This window comes from Penicillium samsonianum (genome assembly GCF_028829775.1).
Source record: "Penicillium samsonianum strain IBT 33392 chromosome Unknown utg000001l_segment0_segment0, whole genome shotgun sequence".
Taxonomy (NCBI): domain Eukaryota; kingdom Fungi; phylum Ascomycota; class Eurotiomycetes; order Eurotiales; family Aspergillaceae; genus Penicillium; species Penicillium samsonianum.
Window position 1 is genome coordinate 374,826 of NW_026643259.1, and position 23,909 is coordinate 398,734.

Here is a 23,909-nt window from a genome sequence, read left to right on the forward strand (position 1 = left end):
GTAGTTTCTTTAAGGCTTATTCCTTGGATCTCTTAAATACAAAGGGACAACACAACAGCTTCTCCGTATCTTTAAGGTTGCCCCTCTTCACCGACAAACGTAACCTCCATCAATCCGCAGATCTGCACCAGTAGTATAAGTACTAGCATCACTAGCAAAGTACACATACGCCGCCTTCAACTCCTTAGGATCACTTTGGCGACCCATAGGAATCAATTTATTCCAACCCTCCTGAGTCTCCGCATCCACAAAGTCCCCCAACCCCGTATTAATGTATCCAGGCGAGATGCTATTAACCCGAGCGAAATCCCTCCACTCATTTGCTAGCGAGCGAGCCATGTGAATACACCCAGCCTTAGCAACATTATAGGAAGTCTGTTCCTGCGGGTAATTGGCAATATGTCCCGAGATGGAAGCAGTAATCACAAAGCTTCCCTTGCCACGCTCCTTGAAATGCGGGCCAACGGCCTTAGCACAGTAAAAGACCGAGTTGAGGTCCGCCTGGATAATGTTTTCCCAGTCTTCGACCGAGCCGTCCAGAACACCGGCGTCAGCAGTACGGCCCGCGTTCGCGATGAACGAGTCGATCCGGCCAAAGTCGGCGATCACGTTCGCGACCAGTTCTTGCACTTCGTTCCATTTCGACGTGTCGCATTTGTAGGCCTTGGCTTCGATGCCGTACTCCTCCTGCAGGGCTCTGGCGTTTGCTTCGGCTCCTTCGCGTCGCGAGAAGTACGTGATTGCGATATTGCCGCCCATTTCGGCACAGCCGCGGGCTGCTTCGAGGCCGATTCCGCGGGGGCCGGATGCGCCGGTGACGACCACGACCTTGTCTTTGAGACTGAATAGGTCTTTGAGGGAGCTGGCTTGGGGGATTTCGATAGGCATGGTGGGCGAGAAAAGGGAGAGATGTGTATGGGAAGATATAATGATTTGAGAATTGTTGGTTTGTGTGCTGGATTGAGGAATTGTAGAGGGATCTATGTAGACTTTATACCTTTTTACCATTGACGTGGCCTCGGATCCAACTTTCCTACCATGCAACTGTGCAACTTATCAGTCTCCTTTGAGATGTTGTGTCCTTCTCCACCCGGCGGGACACTCGGCGGCACGATCCCGCCAACATTTCTGTGGACACTTTGGAGTAAAAGATCTCTCAAATTATTGCTCATTTCAATAGATAAAATAAATTCAGAAAATAGCAAACGCATTAGGCGGGCTAGCAACACCACCAATAACCTAGACCGAGTCTGAATTAGCACAATCCCAACACAGCCAATAACCAAGAGAAACCCACCTTCAAAGGCATACTGGACAAGAAAAAGCTATAACGTCCACTAGCCTTACAATGCTCCGATAACTTCTCCAAATCAAACATCTCCCCGATAGGAGTTCCCCAACCCGCCAGCACCCACTCATGCAAATTGAAATTCGCATCCGCATGGGCACCTCTAATAGGCGCACGCTCAAAGCTTGGCGCATCACCAGCGACAGCAGAGAACTGATGATCCCATAACCACCGCACCATACTCTCTGTTGCCTCAACGCCGCTGAAATCTGGCGATGATCGGAGTGCCAGGTCTTTCCGCTGCTGGTTGTCCAGCTGGTTGTATGCGGCCGTGAATCCGCTGCGGATGAATAGGATGTCACCCTTTTGGAAGTCGAGGTTGTAATCTTTGACAACTCGTTTCAGGTTCTGGAGAGTGATGGTCTCGGATTTGAGGGCGGAGGTGGTGATTGAGTTTATGGTGGCCCATTCTGCGTAGTCGAGGAGGACGCCACGGCCTGTTATTCCACCATGTTCACATATGGCTATATGAGGGGTTGAGGTTAGTGATGGGTCGATCATGTATCTTAGAGCTGGTTCATACAGTGAATGCCAATTATGTCCGAGCTCTCTATCTCGTCTGTGGTATGTCCGTTATAGAACTGCCGGGACTTCTGGTTTGCTAAAACCGCCAACCAGTAAGCAATAATCTCGAACAATATATAGACCCTCAATAACATACCGTAATGTCTAAACCCATCCCACTGGGTAGACCCCTGGCTATTGAATGTCAGGATGTCATCATAAACACAATTTGGATTCCGAAGAACGAGCTCCTGCTTAAACGGATCACGATTGAAGCTAGGATGCGAAGGCATGCTCAACGGCCAATCAAGCGAGATTCGCACGCCAGTTTGAATTTCCTTGGCGGCTTCGACAACCCGCTCGGGGGTGAGCAGGTTCAATGTCCCAAGTTGATCATCTTTTCCAAATCGGCCCCAGGCATTTCCTCGTGGGCCTGTTGGGTCTAGTGGAAGGGATTCGAACGATATTACTGCGTCGCTGCTTGCTTTCGTCATGATTTTGGGTTGAGAGTAAAACGAGGCGTGTATCTTTATGTGCTTTTTTTCCGGGGTATCCGACCCCCTTATATATGAACCCCCAGACCCCCGGATCCCCCGCGCGCGGATATGAATCCGAGCGGCCATGCGATTTCCCGTGGCTTTAAGATATTTAGGTTTTTCTTGGAAGGATGTACACACATTTCATATTAGAGTATAAAAAATATGATACTCTAGAAGATGAAGTACGCAATAGTAGCAGCGTACGTAGCCAGATTGTCACCAATCGTCGCCAACGCAGTACCATTTTATTAGTAAAATAAACTATAAGAGATATATTAAAAGTTATTTAAAATAACTTACTCTAAAGCTATAATTATATATAGATTACTATAACTTTAACTTTAGTACCTTTTTCTGCGTATTTTAATAAAAAATAGTACGCGACATGACGCGTGTTCCGTAACAAGCTTCGAGACTCGTCCATATCGGGGGACCATAAATGTACCCCGGAGGTCTTGCCCCACGCTCTTTGGGAACGTCTATCCAGTTTCTCCCGAAGCTTTGGACTTCCCCATCCCAATCCTTCATCTCTTACAAAACATTCCGCTCGGCAACTCTTGAACAACGCAGCTCCATCGAAGCCATGAGTACCTCGTCTCCTCCTACTCCGCCATCAAGGGCCTTAATAGATGACGAACGAAGATTCAAAACTATTACATTACCCTGTGAGTGGGTGGAGGATTACCGCCCAGGTGGTTGTCATCCAGTCGTTATCGGCGACGTCTTCAACCGCCAGTACAAGGTCATTCGGAAGCTTGGCGAAGGCTCCTACTCAACGGTTTGGCTTGCCCATGACCTGAAGTAAGTTCATCTTTTACATTCTCTACCCGCGACGCTATATATTATCGTTACTCATTTCCTTTAAGAAATAGTGGATATGTCGCCCTGAAGATCCTTGTGTCGGAAATCTCGGGATCGACAACCGAGCTACGAATCTTACGCCACATCATCGAAGTCGCACCAGTAGAAGGGACCCGATATATCACGCGACTGCTAGGCGAGTTCGAACACCGCGGGCCCAATGGCGTCCACAAGTGCCTAGTATTTGAGCCCATGGGTCCGAGTGTCAATACGATAGTCGAGGAGCTGCCGCAGTTCAAACCTCGCAAGCGAGGAATGAAGATCCGCTATCCGCTTCGGATGGCAAAGAGTATCCTTAAGCAATCCTTGCAGGCTCTTACATTTCTCCACGAAAATGGTATCGCCCATGGAGACTTCCAGCCGGGAAACATACTCTTCACTCTTAACGATATCGACTCGACCCCTGAGGACTTGCTCCTACAAGAGGAAGATGTGCAAGCCCGGTCGATATCGCCCCCGGTACAGAGGCTAGACGGTAAACAAGATAAATGGGCTCCTCGATATCTTTGCGTTGCGCAGCCACTGTTGCCCTTTACCTGCTACGCCGAAGGGTTCAAGGTCAAATTATCCGATATGGGCGGTGGTCAGTCCCTCCCTTTTCAATCATTTGTTCCTTTCGCCTGACGAATACTAATACTAACACTTGACTGCCCTGGATAGCATATTTCTTTTCCGACCCGCCAACAAAGCCCGTTACTCCACTCGGTCTTCGAGCTCCCGAGTTGATTCTTACCGGAGCCGTCAACAATACCGTTGATGTCTGGAGTTTCGGTTGCCTTGTCTTTGAGCTCATCACCGGACAGCCACTCTTTTGTATACCATGCTCCGAGATGGAAGATGACGATCATCTTCTCTCCCTCACCGCCCAGCTCGGTGCCCTCCCCGACGAGTTCTTCAAGCATTGGACGACCTCGTCGCTCTACTTTACGCCCGAGAGGAAGCTCTTTAATTGTCAGCTTGGAGGAGTCGCTCCCGGGGAGGAACCGCTTATGGTGGAGCAGACGTCCATGGAAGAGTCCTTCGATCGGGCAGGCCCGGATCTCAATGAGGAGGAAGCCCACAAAGTGAAGGCGCTCATTCGATGGATTTTGCAATATGATCCCGCGAAGAGACCTTCGCCTGCAAAAATCTTATCTGATCCATGGTTCTGCGAGATTGACGTTGAGAGCGACTCGTCCAAGGTATCTTCAGTCTAGTATATTGCGTGGTCTATGTCATCCTCTAGACATTGGTACTCTGCCTATGGTCTGTGGTGTTGTGTTTCTGGGTTCGGAGCAATATGCAAGTCAATTTAGAACCACCTCAGTACCACGTACTCTAAGCCCATGGATCTGTTGTATCAACCCTGCTATCTTCGCGCATTATCGACCCCTCATGTGTGGTTTAGTCAAGATCCAGCTTTGTTGAAGACTACAGAACGTCAACATCGGCCACTAATCCCATTTCCATGTATGCCTGTCGGTGGGTCGGCTGTCGGCCCGGCAAGGTCGATACTGTTCGATTACGATGCCTCGCCGAGCAGTATCCCATTGAGGATGATCGATATGAGCAGGCGCTGGCTCGTGTGGGCTTATGGAGTGTGTCAAAGTACTATCGGGCCGAAGGACTCTGTAGCACATCTCCATTGGCTCAATTTGAGAATTCCCCTCAGTAGCATTTATAGTCATAGTATAATGAATTTATGCTTCTGTCTATTCTAATCATCCATTCATTTTGAGATATGTTATTTAAACCTATCTATAGCACACTCATCCCACACACTTCTCACACTTCTGACCATCCCCCCACTACTACTACACCCTTTACAATCTATTATCCTCTCCCACACGTACAATGACATATACGATCATGGAGTGGAAAATAGGGTCTCCCGTCCGCTCAGCCGTATGTTGTACTTCAGTCCCAGCCTAGTTATGACAAACCACTCCATCCAATGATCTGCATGCCACCTCCCTGCTGGCCCCCAAATATTACTCCCAACTATGATTGGTGATTCACTAGCTCTTTATTGCCGCTAGTTCCAGTTCAAAGGTTAATCCTCGTTCTTTGTCAAGCCTTTTCGATATTGTCAGCATCTTCATCCTGACCATCACCCTGTACAGCTGGCAGCGACAAGATGTTGACGTTCAGCCATCTGGATGCAGACGCATTCGAGAACCCGAAGAAAAACAACGGTCGGAAAAGACCCCGCTGTCGCGAGCCTTTGGCATGTAACCATTGTCGCAAATCCAAAGTGCGCTGCGATCGCAAGTCACCATGCAAACCGTGCCAAGATCGTGGAATGGGCACACAATGCACTTACTCCCGTTTCAAAAGTTCAACAGTCTCTCAATCAGCCAGACCGATGGCATCCCCTCCTCGCACAGAGATCGATCTACTCGCGTTCGAACAGTTGACACCCCGATCCTCCGATGGAGAGGTCCTCGATCCACTATCGGTCCTGCCCCACAACCTGACCACCGTTAGCCATGCCAATAGTGCCTTTAAAGGGTCGAACTTCAAAACAAGGCTGATTGGCGGCACCCATTGGATGGCCGCGTGCACCGATTTGCCTGTAATAGGGGCTATGCTGGAGAAGAGCGTTGATTTTCAACGGACGTGGAGAACTTTCGCGGAAGTCAAATCTCTCCTTCGCGCCGCAAATTCGGTACCAGTCGGGGTAAATGGAGATGGTAAGAAACTACTCAATCTCCTTCCCGATAGATCGACCTGCGAAAAGTGGATCAGGCGATTTTGTGAAACATATGGTAGAATCTACCATGTGATCGACCAGACCTGCCTGATGACCGAGCTGGAGAAAATACTGATCGCATGCGTCGACGCCAACGAAGTGCACGTTCTCAAGATTCTGTTGGTCATTGCGATTGCCATGCAGACTGACAAGTCAGAGCGACTACACGGGCGTCTACTACTGCACGAAGCGGAGAGCCGTATTCATACATCGACACGGTTCCAAAAACCTTGTATCGGCGTCATGCAGGCTTTAGTGTTGTTGATCATCATGAAGACCGTCACTGCCTCTGATACTGACAAAATTTATAGCCTCATAGGTATCATGGGGCTGACTACGCAAATGGCTCTGAGCATGGGCTTGAATAGGGATCCGGCCTTGTTCCCCGGTGTCGCTCCATACTACGCAGAAGTTCGGAAACGATTATGGGCGTGCTTCTTTCGATTGAACCTCGACTATTGCATCCGGAGTGGATCCCACTTTGGTATTCGACTGGAAGATGTGGACTGTCCTCTCCCGACCCCTATCGACCTTTCGACCCTTGACCCGGGATCCATGATGGAGTCAGGTATCTTCTTAAACCAAGCCCAGGAAGCAACGGACCAGGCTTTCAACATCGCTGCAATGAAGCTTGCTATAGTGAGAGCTCCATTACACCAGCGACTCTGCTCCACAACTCCCGGATTATCAAGCGAGGTACGGGATCGAATGCGCGCCTCGTTCAACAAGATCCTGCGTGAGTTGCCTCCGAATCTGCAAGCAGGAACTTCGTCAACCAGTCCAATCGAAAAGCTTCAGCAAGCCTTGTTATCAATGCATGGGCATAGCTTCATGATAATTATCACTCTCAATTTTGTCCTAGGAGTCCCGTCTTATAATTCACAGCGGGGCGATCTCTATGAATTATGGGACAATTCGGTGTCTATTCTCCATCAGTTGCAGGAGGTGTTACAGAGCGGCTCTGAGCTATCTAGCGTGGCCTACCATCTCCTTTGGACTGACCTTGCCCGCGCAGCACTGACTGCATGTTTGGTGATTGGTCGCTTGCGGAAGAATATCAATCTAGGGACATCCGTCTCCAATGGCCCCCAACCCACACTGGTCATCTTTCAACAGCTTTTACTGAAATATCTCGACTCTTTGTCGCAAATTCTAGCGGGAAGATACCAGCTAGGACCTGTTGCAGCGAAGACGAGACTTGTCCTTGGTGTCGCAACAACTATTACCTCAAGCCTGGTCGACGACTTTAGCGGCTCACAACACGATTCCAAGTTCGTCCAGGTCGGCATCAAAGCTGCCGAGGAGGTCGTAACCGAGATGAAACGTTCTCTGAAACAGAAAGAACAAGATTCAACGCTCGCTTTGCTGGGATTCAATACTGCAAGGACGTCAGCTCCACAAAGTGCCACCAGCCCTCTTATCCCTCTTGCGGCAAACTGGATGGACCATGCACAACTTCCAGATCACTTAATTCATACGTTGTTTCCGAGCGACTGCGACTTTTACACAGGCTCAGAATCTCTGGGTCTGGGTATGCAGTCCGATCTGTGCTTACCATTTTCCATGGCGCCATTCAAATTCACTTCACCGATGCAGTCCACGCCAGACCTCTTGTGGGAAGAGGTATAAATTTGAACCCCCGCATATTTTTCTTTATCTGCATATTAGACAAATAGAGAATAGAGAGTAGGCGCCACCGCCCCCTTTGTTTCTTCTTTTCTTTCTCGTTCTATTCTGCTCACCTTGACCTTCTCCTCATTGGCCTCCATGATCCCTTACTAGGACTAAATTCTCTTTCCGTGAATTAGTTATTTTACCATCAAATTAAACCTTTGTCTTGTTAGGTATCTTTAAATGGGACAGGCATCTAAAATGCACTTAATGTATTTTCTTGACTACACCAGCTATTCTTTGCTAGCTTTTAATCTAGTCCTTATCAAAATTAGAATGTGAATAACAATATGAGCTTTCATTCGGTATTTTTACAAATATAGCCCTGACTGAACAACTGGCGTTGTTCAGGTGATGGTCGGGCGGCCATGGAATAGTTTTTGTGGCAGTCGCTAGTTAATTAATTAAGGATGCAGATTTACAGTTTCTATTGCCTTCTCTCCCACAGCCATGATCTGATCTTGCCTCAGGCATGCTGACAAGTTCATCGTGTGCCCGTCTTATAAGCAATCTCAAGCCTTCTTCAAAGCGAACCCCACCTTTACCACGCGAGCAAGGATCAAGCACACACCTCCCGCCAAGATGAAGACCCCGGAAAAGGTCAACGTACCCCAGAAGACATCTCCCCCGGACGTCCGCTGGTGGTCCAGAATCGCACCCGCCACAGGGCTACCGATCAACAACCCCAGACCCGACGTAAAGAGGGTCATACCGATGTTGGTGCCCAACTTAGACAGATCGGGACAGAGGAAGGCAACTGTTGCGGGAAGGACAGCCTGGATAGAGCCGCTTGCCAAGCCAACAAAGACCGCAATGGCGATCAGACCCGACTGAGATTCCACGCTGATCCACGCCAGCATCAGGATACCGGTGAGCAGGACGGATGGGATCATGACCGACAGGTTACCGATCTTGTCGGCGATTATGGACGGCATGATGCGACCGGGGACCGAGCCCGCGTTCATGATGATCAGCATATAGAAAGACAAGTCCCGCGACATGCCGAGGTTGATACCGTACTGCTCAATGTAGAAGAATGGGATGTAGAGACCGATGAAGATGAAGAATGCAGCAAAGAGCCAAATGGCGAAGACGGGGTCCCGGAGTGCCTCGACGTTGATCAGCGGGCCTGACTTGCGAGGCGGAAGGCGAGGCTTCATAACAGCGACCGAGATGAGAAGCGTTCCCAACATGATAAACGACATAACTCGGACCGCCCAGGGCAGTCCGATGTGGACGATCAGACGCCTCAGCACGACGGGGTAGATGATACCTCCGATGCTTGAGCCGGTCGCAGCCAGACCAAGTGCAGTGGATCGTCGCGTCGAGAAATACGTGCCCACGATGGCAACACTGGGGATGAATGACATTCCGGCGCCAATTCCGACACACAGGCCCTGGGCCAAGATCAGCTGCCAATACTTCGTGCAAATCGAAGTCACTGTTGGATTAGCATTTTCTCTTGTCGTAAATGGGTGGCAACGACTCACTCATCATGCCGAACACCTCCAAAAAGACACCCAAGGTGATATCCGCGTAAAAATACCCAGCATCAAGAGCGCGTCCACACAGAACTCCAATCACCAGCATCAGAAACGCCTGCAGCGATCCAATCCAAGAAATCGAAGACTGCGACGAGTCCCTCAGCAAACCGGTACTATATTCAGACTGGAATGTGCCAAAAGTGTTCAAGAGACCCCAAGTGTTGAAGTTCAGGAAAAAGGCCCCGAGGACTTGGAGCCATGCTTTCGTGCCTCCATTGGGTGGTGGAGGGGGTCCTGCGGGCTTTGGTGGTTCTTCTGCTACTATCTCTGTCTTGATATGGCTGTCGAAGTTGGTTGTGTCGGACTCCACGTCTTTTCCGAACATGGAAGACATGGAAGACGGCTTGGAGGATGCCATTGGGAGATGGTATGTGATCGAACTAAGGTTGAAATTGACAGCACCGAAGAGCAGAGTGATGGAGATGTCAATGAAGATGTTTGAGTTCTGATTGCTACCAAGAACCTGTGGAAGAAATGGACAACAGCTGACGATGCGCCGAAATATATTGCCTGAGCGAGATTGTAATCGACAAAACCAATCAACTTGACCAAACTAACCAAATGACCCAAATCAAACGACATCCTCTTCCAACAAAGGACTGGCTGACTCGTAATGCCCAATCACCACAACAAACAAACATTACATTAACAGATCTGGAATCTGTCCAGCAGATTACCCCATTGGGAAGTGCACGATCCGGAGTTTAATTACCGAAAGGGGAAGTAGACATGGCTGATCGGGGATGAGCCTCAATTGCCCTCCGAGTATGACTACTCCGTACCTCGCTCCCGTTTCGGGCCCAACGGACTTACATTGTCGCTTTGGGAATAATATATTTATTTGTCCGGGCTGTTGTAGATGGACACACCCATGTGAACGCCTAACTTCAACAGAGAGGGTGCAGTAAATGCCTTATTAATCAAGGGTGCAAATTAAATATCACCACATTCTTATCTTACGGCTAGTTAACCTTGGAAGTACCTAGGTATCTCTCTACTATATCAGCTATTCGTAAAATTCGTCAAATTTCACAAGCGAGCGGCGCACCCATGCGAGTGGTGGCGCACCATCCTATAGTAAAATTACTCCTTATTCAAGTTATGAATATTATTAGGGTTAATTCTAAATTAAAGGTTAAAATATACTAAACTTTTCTTACGACTTGCTGTAGACTCTTAACGTCATCTTCTAGAACCCACACCAGTTTTCTCTTAGAACACCTTATGACCCTTCACAATACCGACTGCTTAAACAAGATTTTTTTCTCACACATAATGACTCTCTAGGTTTTACCTCGCCTTGTGCATGCGCCTTGAGGCTTGGCTTGGAACTGTCGTCATTTTATACACTGACAGAATTGTAATGATTGAGAGAGGAAGCAGTTCAGGATGGCTGTATTCTGAGTTGGTTCCAATTAAGTTATAATGATTCGTCTGCATTTCTTAGAGCTACGGTGACTAGAAATAAGTTCACAACTGGTCTTCCTCTACCAGTTTCAAACTCTATCAAGAGCTTCGCAACTTAGATTTAGTAAGCTTTTATAGATATACAATTATGTCATGGAATATCTAATATATAAGTAGCTAATAAGGCTCTCAACTAGTAAGAACTATCTAGAGATTCTAGTACTCTCAATAGAGTTTTATCCCTTTTTTCTGGCCATATCTACAGACCTACAGACTAAGCAAGGACGAGCTACACCGGAAAGAGGAATGAAATCTTATAGAACAAAAGAAGTAGCCCAGTAATGGAGGATCCAACCGTATACCGAAGTTCCGACGGAGATACTTAATAGTGAAGGCTATGGTGTGGTATCCTATACCTGGGGATATATGCGCAATGGGATAAGCCCGCATCGGATATACCCGAGGGTGTTGTTTGGAAGGTCCCCACTACATCGAAATGGCCTTTGTCGAGGGCCAGGGAGGTGATGCAAAAGATTGGAACTCGGTATATCTGGTGGGATTGGATGTGTGTCCCCCAGGGTCTACAGCACCAACTTGACCCTGGGCTATTCAAGGCGAAAGGGGAGGAGATCGGGGAAACAATTGTAAGCAAGTGGAGAGTTCCGACTTCTGATTCAACCTGTTTCGGCGTTATTTGATCCAGGACTGGTAGATCGCAGGGTATGCATTTTATTGCCTCTCTCCAGTGTCTGGTGCAGACTCACCGCCGACGGGATTCCACCAACTTTCTGTCATGCCACAACATAACCAGCCTTAACTTACAAGAGTGCAACGGAACGCGAGATTGTCAAATTTCTACGAGATGATCGACAATCTATCTGTCTGCTACAACTGATTATCAAAACATAATGTCGCACTTTTTCCCCAGGGCCGAGTATGCCGAAGACCAATCCTTGGAACGAACTATTCTCGCCACCCATGTCCTCAGCCGCGGCTTCCAGCTGGGCACGGGAGTCGGCCTGCTTAGTAGTGGTGCTGAAGCTCTCACCAAACGTCGATCCATTACCACGCCCTTTCTTCTCCGCTCGGCGGGTGTAGGCGGGGCCATAGGGGCCGGGGTTGTAGGAGTCGGCCTCATCGCCCGTATGTGGGGCCGAGACGAGATCGAGTGGAAAGACCGGAGTTGGCGTTTGCGGTACAACTCAGTCCAGTTGGCTATTGACAATTGGAGTGAACCGGCAGCAGTTATAGGGGCACTTACAGTGGCGTTACAGAGGCAATCGGGTTCTATGCTGGGGGGTTGGCGTGAACTCATTGGCGGTGCTGGCATTGGATCGTTGATTGGGGTCGTTGGGTGTATGTGTGCTACACGTATCCTCCCGTCACAGAACAGATAAATTTAGGATGGCATGCTGCCGAGAGCGCAGTAGGGGCACTTTGACATTGCGGCTGGCAAAGACCATCACTGGGTATTGTGTTTCAACATTATGAGATAATCTACAGTAACTATCCCAAGGCCAACTACGATCTCAGTCAATTCTGGTAATATGTTACGATACTCCTTGTAGATACCCATTTTCCTATCTAGTCGTGATTGAATTGGCTTAGGGAGTCACAATAGAAGGTCGACACAGTAAGGAAAAGCAAAATTTAGCCCAGACCTATCCTTGGACAGAACTCAAAAAAGTCCGCGATGGAATCGGCGCTCTAAAAGCTTTACTAGGTCGCCATATCTATGAGCATGTCCTTTCTGAGTTCCCAGCGGCTGTCAAAGATATTGAAAGACTATCGTTGGTGACCCAGAACGATCTGGAGCTTCTCGGCCCTCCCGTCAGACCACCATAGACCAAAGACACTTCTTGACACGCATCGCAACCGCATAGATGAGTCATAGTAAATTATGATAAGCAACCGTGGACAGCACCTGCAACAGTGTTTGGAAGAGAAAAGGTAGTAGGAATTCAAGTAGTGCCTACGCAACGCGGTCCAACTACAGTCCCTCCACGCCCTAACATTCACTCACTTGTATTTGAGTTTAAGATAGGAAAATGAATTCCCTCAGCCGGACATAGTGTCAATTTAGATGGAAATCCACCCTTCCCATGAATGATAATACATGGCACTTTCGTGCAGCTCTGGGCCACATCGCCTATTGTCAGTATCTAAAGAGCAAACGTATCGTTGTGAACCTTCGCAAACCACCGACCATGAGCACAAATTTCGGCAAGTTAGAATCACTATATTGATGGATAAAATCAACCGCGCCTGTCGAGAGATTAATGAAAACGATGGTGGAAGTTAATTTTCATTCAACAATGGCTGGCAGGATGAATAAAATTCGTCCGGAGTCAAGTAAGCCAGACATATGCACAACTGCCGTGTCTATTTCGGGAGAGAGCTTGAAAGTCCTAGACCAAAAGCTTCAGCTAGGGATTCTTATTGTTGAGTTTTATGCACAGTCGACAACAAACGCAAGTCCGCGAATATTAAAGCCATGATCAGTAGTTGAGGGATGGTGCTGCGAGCTACAGCGGAAAGAGGAATGAAATCTTATAGAAAAGAAGGAGTCGCCCAAAGTTTTGCTGCCGCAAATTGGACACTTTTCAAATAACGAAGACATTGATTATGTATTTATCTGATTGTTGTAAAATAATGTTAGAAAGTAGCAAGATAGAAACCGCGAATTAAAAGGCTTAAAGGGGGGTGGGATGATGCTACATGATCTTTAAGCCTTTAAATTATTTTCCATACGTCATCATAAGTCCTCCGCAGCCAGCAAACGTTGTTCAATGAATCTGCCCGAAGTTATGTGAAATTGCCAGAGCAACGCGCAAGGGGATGGAGCTCCCCACCACGAATCCAAACCCCCGTACAATATCATAAGCGTGAGACAATTTCTGTGTTCTCTTCTCATGATCTAACAACTGCGCCTTGATCTCTTAGCTCCTTCCCGCAGACTATTCACTCTTTCCCCATGTCTTTCGGTGGATCCCTGATGTTAAGATGTTCTAGAGTTTTGACGTCATGCGTCTAGTTGGTCCCACTGCCATGCAGCAGTAACATCAATGTAACCATATGGATCGAGTGCTGAACATAAAGATATCTCTGAACTGGTCTTCCATCATCTGATCAATCGAACACTAGATCAGGGGGCAGACGCGATTTTCTTTCATCGATCCAACTCAGACAACTTCGACAACCGGTTCCCTTCAACAACCAACTATGAGGCCTCTCGATGTCGTTATGATGTTCTATCTCGTCGCTTCCTCCAGCTGCTCGCCCAAAATCAAAGATCAAGTCAGCCTCCAATGGTCGATCTGCGATACGAATCCTCAAGCTGTGTTGATGAAGCTAGGCATCGAGGCCCGCGATCCAGACAAACTAGATCCGATCACCTACTATGATACCTCTCCCTCGGTTTACACACCCCAGGGACTTATGCTCCGATCCAAAGTTCGCGCTGGCAGAGAGATCACGGTGGTGAAGGTGCGATTGGCCGGACCCAAATCTCATGCGCTCCGCCACGCGAAAGCCTGTCGGTGGGATCGATATGGCAATGAAACAACCTTTGTATGTAAGAGACAGGCTCCCCTAAAGAGAGACCACCTCTGGAGTTCAAAGCAAAGGAAGATGGCGGAGGAGTTCCAGAGCGACATAGCCTGGAAGAAACTCGTTGGCTACGGTCCGCTCTTAAACCCCAAGTGGAAGGCGCTGCTCATCGATGGATACGGGGCTGTCTTAGACGACGTGGCTTTCCTGTCCTTGCACCTTACGGAGCTAGAAGTGAAGGTACATCGGGCGAAGGAGGAAACAGTCTATCAGGCCATCACAGAGCATCTTAGCGCGCAAGGAGTGGTGTTATGTGACCGGCAGGAGGGTAAGGCCATGAGGTTGCTTCGAGCGTTAGACAAGGTCGCGACGCAGGACAAGTCTCAGGATATGTATACTCACGATCTCTAGGTAGGAAAAACCGTGAATCCAAAGAATCTCTTCACAAGTGCACTGGAGTGTGGACGGACGAACCTAGATTTTCTATTATGTATCGTAAACCCCCAAGAACTTCCGATTAAAACTAGCTCTAGCGAGGGTCTGTACTTTTTGTAAAAAAGATATCAAGGCTAGTTAGAATGATGATCAGGCACAAGCTCCAAGATCTTCCGAGTCGAGTGCTGCATAGCCCTCCTCCCCCAAAATCGATATCCCTGGTCTATTGGCTAGAAGTGAATACTACTAGTAGATATATCTTTGCAGTCTTGGACACATTTTACAATTGTATTTTCGTTTTCCACATCGACGAAAAGATGTATCATGCGTGTCCGGAGATTCAAGGCTTATCTTGATTTTTGAGTGCGGGAGCAGGTGGGAATGGAAATTGTTGAAATCAGGGCTGTGTATCATTCAAGGTCAAACGCCATTAAGAGTTGGATGGATCTCGGTAACTATCCACCTTAGACTACTGAAACTGCATATGTACTGGATGATTGTCGGCAGTCGCGACCTTTCCCCTTTCATGAAAACTATGATACCCTAGAAGGTGAAGTACGCAATAGTAGCAGCGTACGTAGCCAGATTGTCGCCAACCGTCGCCAACGCAGTACCATCCTTCACAATCATATAACTTGTTCCAACAGTGTTTAGCCCGTATACCACAAGTCCACTTGTACTGCCCTCGACGCTGAAGATCATACTTTGGCAGTTTTCCGGAAGGGGGAATGTGGAGCAAGTGGTGCTGTAGTTGTTGAAGAAGCTGTAAAGTCCAGCCCCGTAGATGATCACATCCTTGGAATTGAGAATCCGAAGACCAAGAGCGTTGCAGTTTCCGCCGAGACAGCTACTATAGTTGGGGTCATTGAGAGCCGAGTTCGTAGGGTATGGACTGTTGGCTGCGTTGGGATTTGGCTGATAGTATCTGCGTGCAATTGGTTAAGACGGGAGATAAAGGGCAGTACTATTTATAGGATCACTTACGGAGTTTCTGTCTGCATGAAACCTCCCACAATCGAACTTGCCCCTGAGAACTGATACTGATACAGCGAGTGATGCTCGGACCCAGTTCCGTATCTTGCGCCAGTGTTAGTTATGAGAGAGCATAGTGCGGGATTCTCCGTCACTTACAGCCAGACATTCTTTCCTTCTACCAACAGACCACGACCGGTATAAACCGAGATCTGGGTATTAGTTGGGCTTTCGAGGTCATGATCGGCGGTCCAAAGCCAGACATTCTCCAAGTAAACACCACTGGCAACTTTCGTAATGTGCATGGACATGTAAGCAACCTGGCAGGCCGCAGAGACAGCTGCGGTCGTCGGGCACTGAGCAACCTGCTGCTTAGATCCTTGGAAGCCCCCAATTCGAGTGTGAACATCCCACATCCCAGAACCTGACGTCGCCGCCAAGTTCCACTCGATGAGTACAGCGCCCGGCGTGGAGCCCGAGGTGCTCACTATCATGTCGGACCATTCGACGAACCCGGATTCTCCAGATTTGCCAATTTGAACCACAGGGACAGGCTTGGTAATACTCGACCATACACTTCCAGTGGCCATGATGACAGAATATGACTCGCCAACAATCCGAGAGCCCGGTGGGACGTAAAGAGTGTTGGTAACTTTGTACGTTCCTTGATCGAAGAATACGATTTTACCTGCAGATGCGGCAGATGTCAATGCTGATTGAATGGCTGTCGTGTCATCGGTTGAACCATCTCCCTTGGCGCCTGCACTTCTAATGCTGACAAACGAAGCTACTGGTGATTGCGCATACTGAGGCTTGGACTTGGTAAAATACCTGTTCGATCCACCAGCAAGCAAAGCGCTAGGACGTGTTGGCGCAGTGAAAGAGCCTTGGAAGTTGGTCGGTCCGTTTGGAGTATATTTGTGGCCTTGTCCCCAAGCGCCAATAGTCGTGGAACCAGTCGAGCCAGCAAGGACAGTACCGCTGACGCCTTTGACTGCAACCGGGACATTGTTCAGAAGTATGTTCTCCAGAATAAGACTGCCAGTCGATAGAGTCGAGGTCTGCCAAGCGGTGTTGACAAAGGTAGGGCAGTTTTGGATGGTGCTGTCAAGGATATTGACCGAACCAACGAGCTGGGCCCCAGCACCTCCATTGCTGATTGAAATAGCAGTTGTGCAGTTAGACAAAGACAGACCTTGATAAGTCCACCCCCAGTCCCAGATCTGAGAAATTGCCGTCACTGCATTCGAAATGACCAAGTTCCGCATTGTGAATTGCTGGTTGCCAACATTCGCACCATAGAGGCCACCAGTAATTACCACATCGGTCATCCAGCCGCCAGAGCCTGGTATTGCATTAGTATAGATCAAAAAGAAATCCAAGTACTAGCATACCATTCTCAATGAAGATACCCTGGTGCTGCGTTCCAGAAGCAGAACTCATAGCAATGACAACATTCTCGATGCTGGAAGCTTGGGCAGTCGGCCAATGAATACCAGTCGCTGCAGTACCGGCAGGGATTGAAGTCAAGTCCAATTTCAAATTGCGAATCTGTCTGAAGAACACATTCGTCGATCCCCAACCCTGGTTTCCATCGCTCTGGTATTGGTCACCGTCAATCATCCCGAGTCCGACAAAACCTGCGGTTGCTTTTATTACGGGCATTGCATTCGGGTTGCCAATCAGCTGGGTGAAATAATAATCAATAATCGACGTTGAGATCAGGTACGTTCCAGATGGGAAGTAGACTATGGCGGGAGTGGTGGTGGAGGATTGTCTGCTTGCTGGGCCAAAACGACCACCGGCGCTTATGGCCGCATTGATGGCGGCCGTGTCGTCGGTCACTCCATCACCTATGATTGTTCTAGTACTTCTCGAGTGTAGTAGTGATTCTTGATTGCTCACCTTTAGCTCCGTAGTCTTTCACGTTTCGGAAGACTTTGTAGCCAGAAGGGTTCGGGTTGAAGGCTGCGACCCCTTGATGAGCGATGTCTGCTAGCCAGTACGCAGTGTCTGCTGCTGCCACCGCCGCAACAGCAGATTCGGCGTTTGCGGCGACCCTGGTTTCGAAGCTTACAGCAGCCGAGGCGACCTTCGTTGGAGCACCAAAGGACATATACTGCTCAAAGGGAAGCAGGGCAGAACTGACTATAGCATCCACAGCGGGGATCTCTAGTAGCTGCGCATTGGCACAAGCTAGCAAAGAAAGATACTTGACGACAGAAGAATAATACATCTTGACCCTGAGTCACTGAGGTAAGTCAGCGAGACGCGTGCTTGCGAGTCACTGGCTATAGGAGGGTGGGCCACGAGAGCCGGGGAAACATGGTTTATGTATGGCCTGGCTACCTGGGCAATTCCGACAATAGACTCGATCATATAATGCAGGCCTGCGCATGACAGAAAAGGGATGGGGCCAATGACCCTGCACCTTCAGCTGAAAGGAAAGCAAATTAAGGAATCCCACCCCAAAATACCACTCGAGACGGGGAAATAGATAGCGAGTGACTGCAGACCAGGGGTATCCATTGGCTATTTTTTCCGGGGAAGTCCATTCTTCTGTCACGGTGTGTTCTCTCATGATATGAAAGTTCCCAGGTGGAAATGACAAAGTGGATAAATAATGCTGATCTTTCCCCACAAGAGCTGAAGTTCGCTGCCATTACCTGTATGTCAGCCAATAGCCAATCGATGTCTAGCACATCACACCTTGTAGAAAGCCCAAGCTAAATGACTAGTTTGGTGTGGATGCTTCCCGATATGAATTGAATGTGACTAGTTGAGAATTCCATTACAGCCACTTTACGGAGTATGTGATTTAGGGGGTGTGTGACCGGTTGGTAAGAAAAAAATCATTCAGGGGTTTATGCTCATAACCTTGAAATTCAAGTCCTAACTCTGATTAACTTAAATGGAAATAAAGTCAGCAGACCCACGGAACATCACGCCCTAAGTGCGGGGGGATGAAACTGCCCAGGAGGTGAAGACTCAGGTACTTCCATCTTATAGGTCACACTCACCTTTGTTCGCCTTGACTCGAACGTTGTAATACTCAAGTGGCAGACTGAGATCGGTATGATTTTCCGGTCACCCGCAAGACGTGCCGCCCACTTAGCGGTTCTTGGCGTCTTGTATTCTGTGCTATATTGTGCACATGCATCACGCAGAATCGCTTTATATACTTAACTTTCTAAGAAGGCTCGGCGGTTCGGAACATCAGGAGGCACTTGAACCCACTGGCCAAACTGGCTATGCGCATAGATTCAGACTCTGCTTCACACAAAAGTAACCTCTATATTCTTTCGGGCTCCAGTGTACCTTGTAGTGTTGCTGAGGCGGATCTTTCTTCCGTTGGTCAACGCCGGCGACATCATGAAGTGAGCAGGGCCTTTATTTGAGCGCAAAAACATTTCCCATTCTCTGTTACTTCATTTAATAGAATATGAGCGGATTTTAGCACAATGAAATCATGATAATCATACAAACATATCACATCCCCCTTTGTCCAATGTGGGAAAAACAATAGCTTGTAACTCCATACAGTCCCAAGCATAGACCTTGGCTGCCAAGAAACATCACGTGATTGGTTCTTTTCCGCCTTGGATGCTTCCTGCAAAAAAAAAATAAGTCGTGCCTTCCTTCATTGCGTCGTGGGACATATCGAAATTCGAAGACAAATATCATCAGGGACAGTAATAAGTCCTCGATCTGTCTTCGATCTCACTTCTCCCAACTCAAAAGCTCCTTCGCTGTGCTGACAGCTTCCTGCGCGACGGATCGCGAACGTGTCACGGAACCGCGAATACCACCGGACAACCACATCAAAGACGTTAGAGACAAATTGGGTTTTGGTCTCTCCACGATTGACAATCTTTGGAGGGTAATTATCATCAAAGCTGTTGCTTTTTCGAGTGAGTGCGGAGTTGGAAAGAGCCTCGCCGTACACGAAAAGCTCCCTGCTTCGATAGCCGCAAGTGAGGAAAGTTATCACGGCATAATACCGAGGTCCAGTCTTGCATCGGGTCTGATTTAGCGCTTTAAACCGGATCACATAGATTTCGAAGGATACGAGGCAGTTCGCGCAGTTCGAGCTTGCAAGCATACAACCAACGGTGGTTTTCTTACGCTCAATATGCTGAAACGTGGAGCTCAAGGCCCTCAAGGGTCCAAAGAAGACGAGGGTGTTTTCGGGATGGCCAGCACCCCGGATGAAAAACCCCACCGGGCGACAGCGGCCCAGTTAGCCAGCAGAAAGTAAGTGATAACTGAGATGGCGGTGGATGACCACAAACTGACCGAAGATGTCTTTGAAACTTTTAGGATCAAGGATGTCCGCAAACGCCGGGCTCCGACCCCCACAACCGGTGGAGGCGCATCTGATGCGGCTTCATTCAACCCTTTCGCATCCGCGGCCCCGGCCTCAGCACCAGCACCTACCCAGTCGACTGGGTTCACATTTGGTCAGACTCAGAGCCAGAGCTTCCCCGGGGCAAGCTCGGGGCCCAGCCAGGGTGGAATGTTCTCGTCGGGCACTAACGGCCAGGCGGGTGGTCAGGCATCGTTCGGCTTCGGCGCGGGCCCTACCTCATTTGGATCTGCACCGTCTAGCAATCCGTTTTCTGTAAACACTTCATTTGGCGGAAATACCCAATCAAGTACCAATGGATTCAGCTTTGGGGGATTCAATGCCGGAACCCAGTCCACCACTCCATCGTTCGGTGGATTCGGAGCACAACAGAGCACAAGCACTCCAGCAAAGCCCGCCCTGTTTGGGCAGTCTGCAGCACATATGACTTCGCCTGCTGATGACAGCATGCAAACTTCGCCCGATACCAAGCCCAAGGGGGCTTCCATGTTTTCACCGAAGCCAGCCGCAAGTCCGTCGGCACTTGGCAATCCATTCTCAACCCTTTCAGGGCAGAATGCGTCCAGCAATCCATTTGCACCAAAGATAACTGCGACTGAGAAACCAGCCGACAAACCTGTGGAGACCCAGCCTTTCAAACCGCTCTTCGGATCAACGCCCGCCGCTTCGAAGCCTTCGGATGGAGAGAAACAGCAGCCAACACCCAGTAATCCATTTGCGAACCTGCCAGGGCAGGCTCCAACTAGCAGCACTAACCTGTTTGCCCCGAAGACAACGGCAGCGGAGCAGACTCCTGCGAAGCCCGCAGAGGCGGCAAAGCCTTTTGGTGCTCTTTTCGGGTCGACCCCCAGCTCTCAGCCCTCAGGGCCTACTGGCAATCTATTTGCGCCCAAGCCAGCGGTAGAAGAATCAAAGGCGAGCAATCCGTTTGCAAACCTGTCAGGGCCGAGTTCATTTGGCACTATGTCCTCACCGAAGGTTACTGGGACCGAAATTTCTGGAAAGGCCGCCGAAGCACAACCGTTCAAGCCCATGTTCGGTACACCTGCGCCAACGAAAGTTTTGGAGGCTGGAAAAGAGCAGATGACTGCACCAGCATTTGGCAATATGTTCTCGCCAAAGCCAGCCGCTGAGAACGCGGCTGTAAAGCCTGCAGCGGACCAGCCGTTCAAGTCCATGTTTGGTACACCTGCGGTGTCGAAAGTTTCACAAGCCGAGAAAGAACAGACTGCTTCACCAGCATTTGGCAATATGTTCTCGCCAAAGCCGGTTGCTGAGAGTACGGCTGCAAAGCCATCCGAGGACAAGCCGTTCAAGGCCATGTCTGGAACGCCTGTAGCTGAAAAGGAACAGTCAGCGGTGAGCAGTGTTTTTGCACCGAAGGTGACAAGTGCAGAGCAGACTCCTGTACCTGCAAAGACCTCACAATTCGGCTCAATGTTCGGGGCGTCTCCTGCGCCGTCGAAGCTTGGAGAAGAAACGACAGCCCAGGCGACACCTAGCAATCCATTTGCGAACCTATCGGGGCAGAACGCGTTTAGCAATCCATTCGCGCCAAAGCCGACGGAGCAGGCTGCAAAGCCCCAGGCACCGAGTACCCCTCTCTTTGGTGCAGGTACAGCAATTGAGACCAATAAGCAGAATGGGGATAATGAGGGCAATAAAGACAATAACATCGCAGCTCTGAATAGCTCCTTAGCTAACCCATTCACTGCTGGGCCTAAGGTGTCGGATGTACCTCACACGGAAGGTGCGACGAAAACTGCCACACCTCATGTGTCGTTCGTGCAGCCTCCACGCGACCATGACAGCTTGTCTTGTTTACCTTCTTCTTCCTCTTCTTCTCTCCCCTCCTCAACATCTACTGTTTCCAACACTTTCACTGCTTCAGACCCTGACAGTCTTTTCCCTCGACCTGATCATCCTGTATCAATTGACTATCCTGTATCAACTGAAGACTTTGACAGTATGCCGCTCAAACGTCTTTTCCCTGAGAAGAATCGGGTCGAGCTTCAGAGGCGAGCCGATTTGCTCTTCAAGATTGGCGTCTTGACTGAGTCGTTCAAGCGTGAGATCGCCAAATGCGACCCCATGAAAGATGATATTGACGAAGTCCTCATTCTTTACGCCGAACTTCGCCGCGAGCTTGGTGTCCCCATTGGGTCGATCAACCCCGCCGAAGAGGCCAAGCGCGCCGACATCAATGAACGCGATGCCGCTAAGGAAGCGCCTGATGGCCGCACACCTCCTCAGATCCCGACCCCTCCGAGCTTCGCACCTCCTGGTCTTGAGGACAAACGCCCAGCATCTTTCAACAAGCCATTTGGTGGATCTAGTACTTCCTCCAAGTTCGCCCAATCCTTCTCCGCCCCGACTCCTGCTCCAGCAACTACTTCTTTTGGCGCTTCTTCCGCCCCAATTGCTGGCCCTTCGTCCCCCGCTGCGGCTCCTGTTTCTGCTGCTCCTGTCGCTCCGGCTGAGCCCTCCCCTCCCACTACTGCCCCTGCTCCTACTCCTGCCACCCCATCTACCATTAAGATTCCCAAGTTCGGTGATGCGGTCCCTTCGACGGTCCCCTCTGCTTTTGGAGTTCCCAAGTTTAGTGGTGCAGCCCCTCCAACCACTACCTCCGCTATTGAAATTCCGAAGTCTGGTGATGCGGCTGCTTCGACCGCCGCCCCTGCTTTCCAAATCCCCAAGTTTGGTGGTGCAGCTACTTCAGCCGCTGCCCCTGCTTTCCAAATTCCCAAGTTTGGTGGTGGAGCTACTGGCGTTGATTTTATGGCCCAGTTCAAGTCAAAATCGGACAACACCTTAGCTGCAGCAAAGGCCCAGAGAAAAGCTGAAGAATTTGACTCCGATGAGGAGGATGAGGCGGAGTGGGAGCGCAAAGATGAGGAACGCCAACGCGAGAAGCGCGCTCAACTCGAAGTTGCAGCTAAAAAGCGTGCCGTTTTTGTCCCCGGCGTGGGTTTCAAGTTCACCGATGATAACACTGCTCCACAGAACGTTGAGGAGTCTGCCACATCTGCCGCCCCTCCACAGGACGACTCTGCGGGTACTATTAATGCCACCCCTTCTATCTTTCCTCCTTTTACTACTCCCTCGTCCGCTTCTCCTGGAGCAAACGGTGCTCCTCCTAGCTCCTCCATCGGCTCCTCGGTTTTCGGATCGTCCAGTAAGCCGGTCCCAGCCTCGCAGAACATTTTCGGCGGGCTCAAGCCGACCTCGCCGAAACGCAAGGCCTCTATGGATGGAAGTGACGACGAAAATGATTTGCCCACAAAGGTGAAGTCCTCCCAGAACATTTTCGGCGGGTTCAAGCCGACCTCTCCTAAACGCAAGGCCTCTGTGGATGAAAGTGACCACCATGATGATTTCCCCGCAAAAAAGACAAAGCCATCGCCTCCCCCTCCTTCTGTGGGCACCAGTATGTTTGGGCGGGTCTCCACTGCACCACCGCCGGCTCTATCGACCGATTCCTCCGCACATCCCGCGATGGCCACTTCCTCGGCCCCTCCCACTCAGCCCAACTCCACCACCACAGAAGATGAGGACGGTGAACCTGGTGAAATTTTCGATCTGACCAAGGGCAACGGCGGTGAAGAAGAAGAAACTGTTGTGTTCGAAGACAAATCCCGGGTTTTCAAACTCGAGAACAAGGACTGGTTGCCCAAAGGAACCGGTCCCGTCCGCCTTCTGAAGCACCCTGTCACTGGACGTGCTCGGATCGTCGCCCGTGCCGACCCAAGTGGAAATGTTACCTTGAACATTCTCCTGAAGAAAGAGTTCGACTACAAACTCACCAGTAACAGTGTTCAGTTCCTGGAGCCCAACGAGACTGGAACTCTCACACATTGGGCAGTTCGAGTGAAGCGTGAGAGACTGCAAGAGTTCCACCAGCTGGCCAACGAGATCAAAGACTAGATCTCTTTCCATCTTTTCTCCATATCTTCTCCATCTTTGTCCTTCCTTTTGGGAG

At 49.5% G+C, this 23,909-nt stretch overlaps 10 protein-coding genes across 10 annotated transcripts; 6 read left to right on the top strand and 4 right to left on the bottom strand.

Annotated features, from left to right (window-relative positions):
• Positions 1-87: 87 nt before the first annotated feature.
• On the bottom strand, positions 88-888 carry N7471_000143 (SDR family oxidoreductase; the record flags this gene model as incomplete). Its single annotated transcript, XM_057272864.1, has 1 exon — positions 88-888. The coding sequence occupies one exon, from the start codon at positions 886-888 to the stop codon at positions 88-90; it is 801 nt and encodes a 266-aa protein (XP_057141043.1).
• A 303-nt stretch (positions 889-1,191) lies between these two features.
• On the bottom strand, positions 1,192-2,346 carry N7471_000144 (uncharacterized protein; the record flags this gene model as incomplete). The annotated part of the gene is made up of 4 exons (XM_057272865.1): positions 1,192-1,239; positions 1,298-1,812; positions 1,872-1,949; positions 2,010-2,346. The coding sequence occupies 4 exons, from the start codon at positions 2,344-2,346 to the stop codon at positions 1,192-1,194; spliced, it is 978 nt and encodes a 325-aa protein (XP_057141044.1).
• Positions 2,347-2,830: 484 nt separating this feature from the next.
• Positions 2,831-4,448, top strand: N7471_000145 (serine/threonine-protein kinase; the record flags this gene model as incomplete). The annotated part of the gene is made up of 3 exons (XM_057272866.1): positions 2,831-3,192; positions 3,258-3,835; positions 3,913-4,448. 3 exons carry the CDS (start codon positions 2,831-2,833, stop codon positions 4,446-4,448), a joined length of 1,476 nt encoding a protein of 491 aa, XP_057141045.1.
• Positions 4,449-4,699: 251 nt separating this feature from the next.
• Positions 4,700-4,906, top strand: N7471_000146 (uncharacterized protein; the record flags this gene model as incomplete). The annotated part of the gene is made up of 1 exon (XM_057272867.1): positions 4,700-4,906. The coding sequence occupies one exon, from the start codon at positions 4,700-4,702 to the stop codon at positions 4,904-4,906; it is 207 nt and encodes a 68-aa protein (XP_057141046.1).
• Positions 4,907-5,368: 462 nt separating this feature from the next.
• On the top strand, positions 5,369-7,612 carry N7471_000147 (uncharacterized protein; the record flags this gene model as incomplete). Its single annotated transcript, XM_057272868.1, has 1 exon — positions 5,369-7,612. The coding sequence occupies one exon, from the start codon at positions 5,369-5,371 to the stop codon at positions 7,610-7,612; it is 2,244 nt and encodes a 747-aa protein (XP_057141047.1).
• Positions 7,613-8,166: 554 nt separating this feature from the next.
• N7471_000148 (MCT family MFS transporter) lies at positions 8,167-9,556 on the bottom strand (the record flags this gene model as incomplete). The annotated part of the gene is made up of 2 exons (XM_057272869.1): positions 8,167-9,095; positions 9,145-9,556. The coding sequence occupies 2 exons, from the start codon at positions 9,554-9,556 to the stop codon at positions 8,167-8,169; spliced, it is 1,341 nt and encodes a 446-aa protein (XP_057141048.1).
• Positions 9,557-11,513: 1,957 nt separating this feature from the next.
• N7471_000149 (uncharacterized protein) lies at positions 11,514-12,002 on the top strand (the record flags this gene model as incomplete). Its single annotated transcript, XM_057272870.1, has 1 exon — positions 11,514-12,002. The coding sequence occupies one exon, from the start codon at positions 11,514-11,516 to the stop codon at positions 12,000-12,002; it is 489 nt and encodes a 162-aa protein (XP_057141049.1).
• A 1,825-nt stretch (positions 12,003-13,827) lies between these two features.
• Positions 13,828-14,565, top strand: N7471_000150 (uncharacterized protein; the record flags this gene model as incomplete). Its single annotated transcript, XM_057272871.1, has 1 exon — positions 13,828-14,565. One exon carries the CDS (start codon positions 13,828-13,830, stop codon positions 14,563-14,565), a length of 738 nt encoding a protein of 245 aa, XP_057141050.1.
• A 412-nt stretch (positions 14,566-14,977) lies between these two features.
• Positions 14,978-17,853, bottom strand: N7471_000151 (glycoside hydrolase family 55 protein). Its single transcript, XM_057272872.1, has 5 exons — positions 17,467-17,853; positions 16,956-17,414; positions 15,721-16,906; positions 15,574-15,666; positions 14,978-15,514 (listed from the first exon to the last, which is right to left on the bottom strand). Exons 1-5 carry the CDS (start codon positions 17,795-17,797, stop codon positions 15,133-15,135), a joined length of 2,451 nt encoding a protein of 816 aa, XP_057141051.1. The 5' UTR covers positions 17,798-17,853; the 3' UTR covers positions 14,978-15,132.
• A 1,840-nt stretch (positions 17,854-19,693) lies between these two features.
• N7471_000152 (uncharacterized protein) lies at positions 19,694-23,854 on the top strand (the record flags this gene model as incomplete). Its single annotated transcript, XM_057272873.1, has 2 exons — positions 19,694-19,815; positions 19,882-23,854. 2 exons carry the CDS (start codon positions 19,694-19,696, stop codon positions 23,852-23,854), a joined length of 4,095 nt encoding a protein of 1,364 aa, XP_057141052.1.
• Positions 23,855-23,909: the final 55 nt, after the last annotated feature.

Coding starts and splice junctions, on each gene's coding strand:
- N7471_000151 (XM_057272872.1), bottom strand. CDS start 17,797: ATGTATTATTCTTCTGTCGTCAAGTATCTTTCTTTGCTAGCTTGTGCC. Junction 16,907..16,955: donor GGGTATCTTCATTGAGAATG/GTATGCTAGTAC, acceptor ATGCAATACCAG/GCTCTGGCGGCTGGATGACC. Junction 15,515..15,573: donor TTCATGCAGACAGAAACTCC/GTAAGTGATCCT, acceptor AATTGCACGCAG/ATACTATCAGCCAAATCCCA.